Raw genomic sequence first — 10,817 nt, forward strand, 5'->3', positions numbered from 1 at the left:
GTCAAAGTTATCCCTGAGAGTCAAATACAAATAGGGTTATAAAAATAAAGTTTTAAAATATTTTAAAATGTAAAGAGCCAGAGTGCAAATCACCTGCCATAAACTGCACCTTGCTGTGCCATCAAGAGACAGTAAGCTGCAGGATACTGCTGTTTTGGGCACTGTTCTCTGCATTTCACCAGGGGACACAGGCACTTCAGGAGCCCTCTGGGGAAGACTGCCGTAGAAATACGCCTACTCAGCGCAGGCTTCTCCTCTGCGCCAGACCTTACACCACCTTTATCACCGCAGTATACCGAACAGTCCGCTCAGCATTGCACCAAAGCTACGCCACATGAACCATGGGCTTTTTCTCACTCTCACCAGGTGATGCCTTCAGCAGCCCTATTAACAGGCTGGTTGCGTCCAACTGCTTACTCCTGCTGCACAGCAGTCTGTAGATACCTGCCAAAACTGGGAACTTCCTGGCAAGTTCTGTCTTCCTAAGGTCCCCCGGCAGCCCATGTCTGTTCCTGCTCACCACGTCCTTGAAATGGTGGTACCTCTCCCCATGGGTAGCTAGATTCTGCCTCCCTCCTCAGAGACTAGTAAGTGCCCGATTCTCTCCTCATAATCCCACCGATACCACTAGCAGTACCTGTGTGCACTTTTGCTCCTACTTCGGAAGAACTAATGTGGCACTCACACAAACCACAAAGCTGGCCTGTAATGGGAAACAAGAATATACAATTTGCCGCTCAAAATCACATACCCATTTGCTCATTTGATATCTGACCCACCACACTATAATTGAGGCTTTCCTGCGAAGATACAGGTTAAAGGGATGGCAATTCCACTCCCCAAAGATGCTACTCTAGACCTAGAAAATACATGGTTCACTGTATACATCACATATTGTAAGCAAAATGCCTGGCCAAGCTTATTCAATTAGCCGTCTCCCAACACTTTCCTTCGAGGATTCAGGAGAATACTGCTCTCCTTTGAGTTGCCTTCAAGGCTCCTAAGTAGTCTCTTACTACTCCCAGCATTCAAGGAGACACTGAATATTCATGCATAACTGCTCTGTGTTGGATCATCAGATGCTTCCTCCTTCCATGGAATGGATTTCATCTTGCTTCCCATATTGACAAAGCCTGCCTGGACTAGGACAAGCAGAACCTCCATTTGCTCAAAGCTGTGCATTTTAAATACTTGAGGAACAAACCTTTTCTTCTGTCTTACAGATGTTCAAAAAAATGAGCAAAAAAGTTCCAATAATCTCACCAAGGAAAGAAATGTGGACTAAACTGAGGATATTTACATGTTGCTATTTGGGGTTTCAAGGCCTGTTCATGTTCCTGCAAATCTTGCTGAAGTTGAAGTGTGTAAGCACTGCCTTTATAAGCTAGTCCATCAGCTATTTCAGCAAGGTACTTAATTCCCCTCTCATAATCAGATCTAGCTTCAAGAAATGTAGAAAACAGGAAATTCAAAGAGCTCCTGCAAGCCAACAGTCACCAAAGTGATTTTCTTTTGTGTGAAGTCCAATCTGATTATGAAAATGCAGAAGTGGAAATCAGCAACTAGTATCTATGCACTCTTGATAACTTGTTATCTGACTGGAAGCCAGCCTAGTTGTCTCTGCAAAGAAAATCTGCAGACAAAAATGTCAAAGAACACAAACATTGTACATGGTCATATTAGATTTGTTTTTGTCAAACTATTTTCATTTCGTTAAACGCAGCTAAAATACATGCCTTTGTTGTTCAGTTTTTCTTGCAACAGGCAAAGGGCCACAAATTTTCACTGGGGAAGAAGAGTTAGTCTGGATTTGTAACTGTAAAACCAATATTATATATTGGTCCAAGGGCTAATGTATTACTTTAAAAAGTAAAATATAGTTGTGCATGTGAAAAATCTAGTGTAGGCTAAATTAACAACACGCTTCTATTTTTCTGTTATCAAAAGGCTCAACCTCACATCAGAAAACCAGAACTAAGCCCCAAAAAAATTACAACAGGAAACAGAATACGTCATAATCAAATAAAAAGATTTTGATGTGTTATGCTTACTTCAGTGGCAACAGAATCAGATTGCAAGACTCCTATTAACTTAATAAGATCTGGTTTATTGTTCATGAAATTGCGTGAATGTGCAAGGTAACTAACATGAAGTATCTCCTTTTTTTAAGTAAACTGCAACAATATGGGAGGTAAGAACTAATAAGAGCATTGTAAATAGCCAAGAGAAATCAACATTTTAAATATTTTGTAAATTAAATTGCCTTTGTAGAAATGTGGCATCTCAAATAGTTTTACAGAAATGTCAGAAAAAGATGCAGTGTTAAACTAGAAAAATACATAGTATTTGAAATACGCACAGATTTAGGAATAGAACCAGGATTAGAGGCCTCAGGCAGTAGGAATTGGGGATGTCATACAGTATTAATTCATAGGAGAAGCCACTAATTCAAATGCCACAAACCCCAAAAGGAAAAAGCAGTGCATCTGTTGGCTAGGACAGAGACTCTAACTTATCTCTTCCATAAACAATTAAAAAAATGTCATATATGGATTCAAAAGAAAAGTAATTTACCAGGTAGGAAAAAAAAAAAAAGCAGCAAATGATAATTAAAGTGTCAGGAACCTGCTACCCAGAACACAGCTCTTACATTAGTTCAAGAATTGCAGAAATGAATGGGGAAACATTCAATTCTTGATTAAAAGAATTTTGGGGTTAGGAAAGTTTGGGCAAAATTAATTCACTATGACAAGGTGTTTTGTAGTTCTACAGCCCCTCTTTACAGACGTAGCAGAAAGAGAAGGTATGAGGAATCCTAAAGGACCTGAAGCACACAGACAAGCAAGCTGTTTCTCTGGATCCTGAGAATTCCTGTTATTCTGGGGAGAGGGAAGTATCCCCATAGAAAAGTCTGTCAACTCTTGAAGGAAGTGTTTTGCATACTGGACTTCATTCTTTCCCAGCACCGACCTTCAGACCTGTGAATGAACACCTATGTTACAGGATTCCTAAAAAACTTCAAAAAAACTCTAAAGAAGAAGGGAAAACTACTAACTAACCCACTCTCCTTCTGAACAACGTAGAGATACTAGAGGGACACCCAGACCCATCTTCATGAAATCCTACTGGAGGAGTGTGCATGAAATGCCTAATTTAAACACCACCAGCACTCACACCCTTCTGAGAATTCCAGCACTGCTAACTTTTTATAGTCTCAACTTTTTTTAATACAATAAAAGGCCATCTTACTGACAATAATTGTTTGTATTTGTACTTACAGCCTATTCAGTATGCAAATCAAATATGCTAACTTCGTGTACTGTGCTACCCATGTTCTAATGTGGAATGATACATGGAATGATAACACTCCACTAAGAAGCCCTGTGTGCTCTGCTGTCTACTGAATTCTTGGTTTAAATTAAGAAATTTACCATAATAAATATAAAATAAACTCTTTTCTAAATATAGACTTCCAGATGCCTTCTGCAACAGAAGTTTCCCAGAGTTTTTAAAGAGTAAAAAAAGTAAAAAGAGTAAAAATCAAGAAACGCTCCTTTTGACATATAAACATACAAGTCAGTTTCTTTCTCTCATTTGTTAATGATACAAAAAGCACTTTACGAAAACAGTTTACTACATTAAAAAGAAATATTGGCAAAATAATTAATTTCTACCTTTCTTGCATTTTAGCAACTAGAAACAAGACGCAACTAGCAGCATTTAACAGACCAATCCTCCACACATTGCCAGCAAAACCTACATGTTTTAGGAAATATACTGATTTATGTAGCCTGTTCTATAAGATTATTTCTGAACATAATAGATGTAAAAGAAAAAAGAAAAGATAGACAACGCTGAACAATGTGATAATAAGCCTGTGATTAACTAGGCAACTTAAAAGTGAATCCATGGGAGGACAGCATTATGTCATCCTAAATACATTGATATAAATAGTCAATTCTTTTTAACATTAAGTTAAAAAAGTGATGTACCCTTTCATGGATATGGCTGAAGGCATTTTTTTCAGCTTTAGTGGCTCTCCATTTTGTGTTGAAATGAATGAGACATTTCAGAAACCTTTGTTTTGTAAGTATTTCTACAGGTAGGTTAAGCTACGGTTTTATGCGGGATATTTTCTTACAACATGCCACAGAGATGACCACTATACAGTATCAGTTGACACCAAAATAATAAGGTGACTTCCAGTTGCGAGGCTCAGTGTCAAATACTGTACAAATTCAAAAGCCAAGCTGTTCCCCAGGTAGTAAAAAGCCATAGATAGCTTTAAGAAGTGACTAATTCAAGCATCTATCATTAATCTGGTGTGAAACTCACCCCTGAAATCCAATCAACAGATTTTGCATTTACTGTAGTTGCGACAGAAGTTAATGGCCTTAAAATGTTTTCACCTCTCAGAAGTTGCTAAGGCTTAAGCAAAATCTTTACATCATAATATCTAACCCAAATCTGTTACTCTCTAAAACACGTGCACATACACACACACACAAGTCTTCAGCAATTTGAAGAGCTGCCTACCAGCAAGAAATTCACACCCTTGAGGCAGAAGCACCACATCAGACATAGTAGTTCTAAAGAGAATTCAGACCTAGACGTGCCCAAAACGAAAAATAAGACAGCCCTGTCCTTCAACTGGGAAGACTCACAGTCCTGGATTTGGCCATGTGAGGTCTCAGAGAACTAACTTTATAGAAGGAGCTGAATTATGAACTGAAAGTGTAGACAGAAAGGAAGGAAGATCAGACCCCCACTCAGGATACATCATCAAAAGTAAAACACACACTGAAGTCACATTCCTATTTTAGCCATCTTTTTTTTTTTTTTAATAAATTACAGTTTCCTCACAAATTTAGTAGTGATTCAAATGCAAAATTCATGCTTGTTAATATCTAAATATATGATACCCTGGGCGTAACAGCTAGTACCACAGTAAGTAATTTTGTGGGTTTCGATTTTTCTTTTCTGTGTCATTGGACATTGTTTTAAATTTTATATAGAACACTTAGGTCATCCTTCTAGTTCTAGACTAACTACACCACTAGTCCCAGTATAACATAGACCACTTAAAAATATAAAGCAAAGCTTCACTTTAGTAACACGACTGCATCGCTTGTGCCATTAACATAATGGGAACTGGAGAGAAACTGCAAACTTAGTAACAGGTTTGGCAATATATTCCTGATTTTTGTTTTAAATCAACATATTGATGCTTGAACTACTAATGAAAAAGTGGCATCCTATTTCCATAGGGGATGCAATTTTGAGCAGCTTTCAATAGAGAATTAGATCAATTTTAACTGCTTTTAAAAAACTGTCCTCCATTTCTTAGACTCATGTACACTGCAAAAGACTTAACACAGAAAACAGTCATCTTAGCCAATGCTTTTGCCCTTTTACGTACCATAGAAGACAACTGTTGTGATTTTCTATACTGTCTCAAACATAAATAAAAAGATGGCAAAAGCATTACACTTGATATATACCAAGTCATACAGTACCACAGAATAGCCTTCGTGAGATGAAAGGGTTAATCACTGCTTTTAATTACACCCAAGTTAACTTTATGAGAGTGAATACTGCAGCAACATCTATAAACACAGTGACCACATTAGCAGAACACAGTTATGAAACCCCTGCCTACACTGCTTGTACAGGGTTGGTTTTTTGTTTTGTCTGAATCAAGATATAAAAATCTTACCAAGTTCTGCTGTTTAGGGTATTTGCAGAGCCCTGCAAAAAAATCTGTAAGACTAGGCAGCTTTGAAGAACGTAACACGCAGTAGTAACCATGACGATAAGAAAAATGCTTTCGCTAATCTTTTTCTTTTAGATGACAATGCTTCCAAATACTGGTGGTTTTCCACTGTATTACAACTTTTGTTTGTTGCTGTCTGTGAATCTAGGCCTCCAATCCTTCTAAACGTGAAACTTCTGACAAAGTGAACAGCAATTTGGGGTGCACCAGTAACAGAATGAGTCCTAACTGGTCCAGCAGCATCTTAAGTGACTGTGGTAGGATGGACGTCACTTGTTGGCAACTACGTTTTATTTCATTGTTGCACAGAATGGGCAGAAAAAGAAATCATTACATTTTTAAGATAATTACTTTGCAAGTAAATGGGGAATCTAAAAAACAACAGAAAGGCAGATTGTACGTAGGGTATTTCTATGGTCATCATAAAACTGCTGAGGTAGGTTAGAATTTGGCCCTCAGCAGGCTGACCATAAACTTTAAGAAAACAGCCTGGAACTGCTCTGCATTGTTTTTGTCTTGGTTTTGTATTAAGTTGGGGAGTTTAAGCAACACAAAATAAAATAAATAAAGATTCTTCAGAAAGTAATCTTTGTTCTCTACTATTTCTCCAACAGACTTACTCATCAAACTAGGTTAATGCTTTCGAAAGATGTATGTGATTTGGATCTGAAGCCACATTTTGAAAAGTGACTAAACGGCTGATTTTCAAAGGCATTAAGACACCTAAAGATGCATTAAGCACTTAGAATTTTTAAAACTGCCTGGACATCTAACGCCTATTTAAATCACTTAGTCCTTTCTGAAAATCCCAATGGGCAGTTATCTACATTTTATGTGTCTATATGCCTTTGAAAATCTGTACCATTAAATACTTAACAACCGAAGTCTCCCTGGCTTTTAATGAGACTTAGGGTCCTAAAAAGTGTAAGTACTTCTGAAAATTGGTCAAGCCACTCTCTCTGGTCTTTTCTTCTTTCTTTTAAAGAGCCATCTACGAATGCTTATCTATGGCCTGTCAGTTAATGACAGGGTCAGCAGTGTCAGACTTACGTGTTATACTGTGCACATTCAATTTTTCTATGTAACCAAACAAGTCCTGACTACCAACTGCATCCTCATAAGACCTTCTGAAACTCCAAAAAAGAAAATGAGTTCCAACCTGTAACCCCTGTGAATGCCTAAAAATCATTGTTTCAATAAATATGATCAATAAATATAATTAAGGCTGATAAAAAGGCAACGGCGTAGTTTAACTACCAAGCAACATATTCAAATCACTACAAGCAAGTTCTGAAAGACAGCCACACAGCAACAAAAATGTTCAGAAAAAAACTAGAAAACGAAGGAAGTTGTGAACAGGCTCTTTAAACAGGCAGCAGCTCCAGAAAAGAAGACAAGCCTTAATTCTGAAATTTCTTATAAGAAATATTTCTTCTTTAAAGCATTCCCTTATGCAAACATTTGAAAGATTTATCTTCTGATCTTTTTTAATGTCAATGGGAGGTAACTTGCACTGACCACATTCCCAAAAAGGAACTGATTTGTAAATTAGGAACGCGGGGAATCAGATTGCCACCTACAGGAAAATTTAGCATTTATTGTCAAGAATGACTCAAAAAGAATACAAATTGCCATCCTGCCAAGCACTCTTTCAGTTTTAGTTGCACAAAAGAAAATATTAATTGGTTTTGAAATAATAACTGTATCATGAACTTCTTAAATCCAGAAAGCCATTAACATTGCTTTTTATTTAAGAGTATTGCTTGAAAGTTCCATAATTCAACTACAAAGCAGCAGATTGTAATCATGTTTCAGTCAAAGAATTTTAAATCTGCTTACCTGATACAATTGGTGCTAGCCTGAATATGTCTGACAGTCTGCTGTTAACTGGTTCATAGGGGGAATCTTCAAGCAAGTCATTTCCTAAAGACAAAAAAATATTTGATTTTTTTAATGCAAGAATTCAGGATAAGAGTCTGTTGTTTACTTTTACTCTGAAACGAAGCTACTCTGTAACTGCAAAAAATATTCTTTTCTAATTTTTGTGGCTATTTCTCAGAGCATTATCTATAAAAACACCTGAAAGAAGCAAGTTGTTTAGCCCTGTCACTAGTTTTTTTCTCTCCTTCCTCCATGGATAAGGTCATAATTTGCAGAGACAGTCTGTGACATCACAGGGACTGTCCTATCTCATGCTGGCAGGAGAGAAGCTGTAGCAAGGATCTTCCTCTTCACTCACCCCAACAACAGAGCCCTTTTTTAGAGGAGCAGCCCAGCTTATAGCCAAAAACTAGAATGTTTGGAATAAAACACTCCTAACAAGATGCTGTTGGGAGGGAAATTTTTTTGATGTAGAAAATGTCCAAGAGTACTGTAATTTATTATGTAAGTTAGAACAAAAATATATGTTGACTCATTAAAACATTCCAGTTGATGCCTGGATAAATGAACAGAAAGGGATTCCCTTTTTGCAGAAGCAGCCACAGAAAAGAGTTAAATGGGGACCACACTGAAGTAAAAGATTGCATCTTCAGCTCCAGGGCCACAGCAAAACAGGGCTAAAAATGATACATCTCATACTAGGACCTGACTGTTCTCAGTAGAGCATGGGAAATTTGCCACTGACATCAAGAACAGAAGTCCCGAGTCAATCACTGTCATATCTCTTCTAACTGCCACTTCTACATACTCTAGGAAGCACAAACTTCTTTTTTTTTCTGCCTCAGCATGCCCAGGGAATATGGCTAGTCAATACAGGAAAGGAAAGAATAAAGTTTTCCTTAAAACAATGCTCCTCTTCATATTACATTTAACTTTCATCAAAGACCTAAGAAACTAATTCCAGTGTCCTCTGTTCTTGTTAGGTGAGTCCTGATTAAGGAGTTTAAATATTGTTAGGAAAATGTCCCCACATGATTGTTTTTGTAGCTCTTGCACTTGCTAGTGCCCTTATCTTTTTACTCTGGTTTAGAAAGGTCAGCTGGGTCCCCTGGAGGAAACCCTCATTGTGGATTTCCCAACAACAGGACACGGAGCAGCAGCTGTTCTTGAGTCGGATGAAAGGTCCTCAGTTTGCAGCTGAAGAGCACAATGTGAATTACGGGGTCAGCCCCTCGGTTTAGCCTCAGTGGTAGCAGCTAGCTGCGGATGCGAGGGGCTGCAAAATCACACACCGCATTAGGGGAGTGTAACGTTTCTGTGTTTTGCAACGTACCCTGTAAGCTCTGGTACATGCTCCAGTAAATGCGCAGGCAGTTTTTCTCCTTCTTCATGCCCCTCTTACAGCGGCAGTTGTACAGAGATTTCTGCTTGAGAGCTTCCATGGCGCTTTTGCATTCGTCCTTCGCCTCCAGGCCTGTCGCCCGGCTGAAGTTGCTCTCTTTGCCGGCTACACACTGCCTCAGTGTCCTGTATTTAGTACTACAGCTCTGCTCCTTGAGACACTGATCGCTGGCTTTCACGCAGTCGAGGCGGTCCCCTCCAGGCAGCCCGCTCACTTCTGCGGACAACAGTACATCTAGAGAGAGGAGACACAAACCAACAAACTCTCGTTGAGGGATGAGGCTGGTTTAAGCAGGGCTCCAAAGCAGGCATCTGGGAAGCAGCACAAGGCACCTCCGGGCGCAGCACATGCGGACAGCCCCACGGGCAGCACCTTGCAAAACCTCACAGCTTCACGCTACACCTTAGGAAAGAAGCACACGGGGTTTTCACGGTCTTAGATCCACTTTTGTGGGACCCCAAGGAAAGAGTATGTTTTAACCCTGCTGGTTGATTTATGAGAAAACACAAAAAGGAAAGGAAACCCACAGGGGTTAATGTGCCTGACAAAACAAGCGTTCGTTATTCCTTAGATCCATTTTGGTGAAAATAATAACCTTGCTGTTCGAGTGTTTAACTGAGGGGTTAAATATTCGGCCTCACTTTCCACAAGAGCTTTGCTGTAATTTCAATTACATCCACGAACAACCCGCTCAGAGAGATAAGTATCCTCACTGATTGATATTAGCCTCTTTTTGCGTCAGTCACTTTTAAAAGGCTGTACACATTTTTGCTTATTCTACATGTATAAAGGTAGAATTTATGACTCCCCCCCTCCATTTCTCTCCACCTATGATGTTTTTGCAGGAGAACAAAGCAAATTACATTAACTCTCTCCTCTCAATCGTGCCCCCTGTCACGCTCCCTCAGACACACACAGATGGAAACGCAAACCTCTCCTGTGGAAAGGAGACCAGTTTGGGCTGCAAACCCCTCGCAGTTGGGCAGGCTGCCAGATTCAGGTGAAGATGTAATCCTTCAGCCGGCTCTTGTCACCCCCCCACCCTCCTCAAGCAGTCTTATTTTATCAAAATGGAAAGTTTCCCTGTAACTTGCAAGAACCCAATTTAACAAGAGGCTACACAGGCAAGTATCTAAGTCTGTAATCTCCCAGAGCTTTAAATGTAGACTGGGCTAACTGATGTGAGGCAGAGCCGGAAAAACTATTGGAAACTTCACTGTTCTGCCTAAACAATAGACTGACAACCGTCAGACATCCGATCCCATAACCCCTATGCTTTGCTCATTTATGAAGCGATGTGCACAAATCAGACGCCAGCAACTTACCCACTAAGGGCAAAGCGAAGTACAAGATAGCGAGAAACATCTTGCTGTCTTCGGATGGTTTCCCCAAACGAGCTGATGTGCCACAACAAAGAGGATCAGCATGTAGATATTCCAAATCCGCCGAGATCCAAAGACTCCAAGTTCAGATCCATTGAATTCAAGGGGGGGGGGGGGGGAAAACCCCCTCTCGCCTCTTCACCGCTACCACCACCAGCGGCAGGAGCAGCGACGCAAACGCTGAGCTTTTTCCCTTAGATTTCAGGTCTGAGCAACCTGAAAACACAAGCACTGACTTCAGTGAGGGAGCGAGAGAGGCGCACGCACGGGTATATGTGTGTGCGAGTGAGCAAGCGGCAGCGGGGCAGGAGCGCCGGTCGCCTCCTTGGGTGGGCAGCGCCTGTTCCCAGGGAGGGACCGAGAGCACACACGGGGAGGG

At 39.9% G+C, this 10,817-nt stretch overlaps 1 protein-coding gene across 1 annotated transcript in view; it reads right to left on the minus strand.

Moving 5' to 3' along the window:
- GFRA1 (GDNF family receptor alpha 1) overlaps positions 1-10,421 on the minus strand; it is a 142,070-nt gene extending 131,649 nt beyond the window's left edge. Inside the window, exons 1-3 of the mRNA XM_009881574.1 lie at positions 10,382-10,421; positions 8,988-9,290; positions 7,613-7,696 (exon numbers count right to left, since the gene is read on the minus strand). Of these exons, the coding sequence (XP_009879876.1) occupies positions 7,613-7,696; positions 8,988-9,290; positions 10,382-10,421 (427 nt within the window). The remainder of the gene's footprint in view (positions 1-7,612; positions 7,697-8,987; positions 9,291-10,381) is intronic.
- Between the last annotated feature and the right edge of the window lie 396 nt (positions 10,422-10,817).

This window comes from Charadrius vociferus, unplaced genomic scaffold (assembly GCF_000708025.1).
Source record: "Charadrius vociferus isolate BGI_N301 unplaced genomic scaffold, ASM70802v2 scaffold282, whole genome shotgun sequence".
NCBI lineage: Eukaryota > Metazoa > Chordata > Aves > Charadriiformes > Charadriidae > Charadrius > Charadrius vociferus.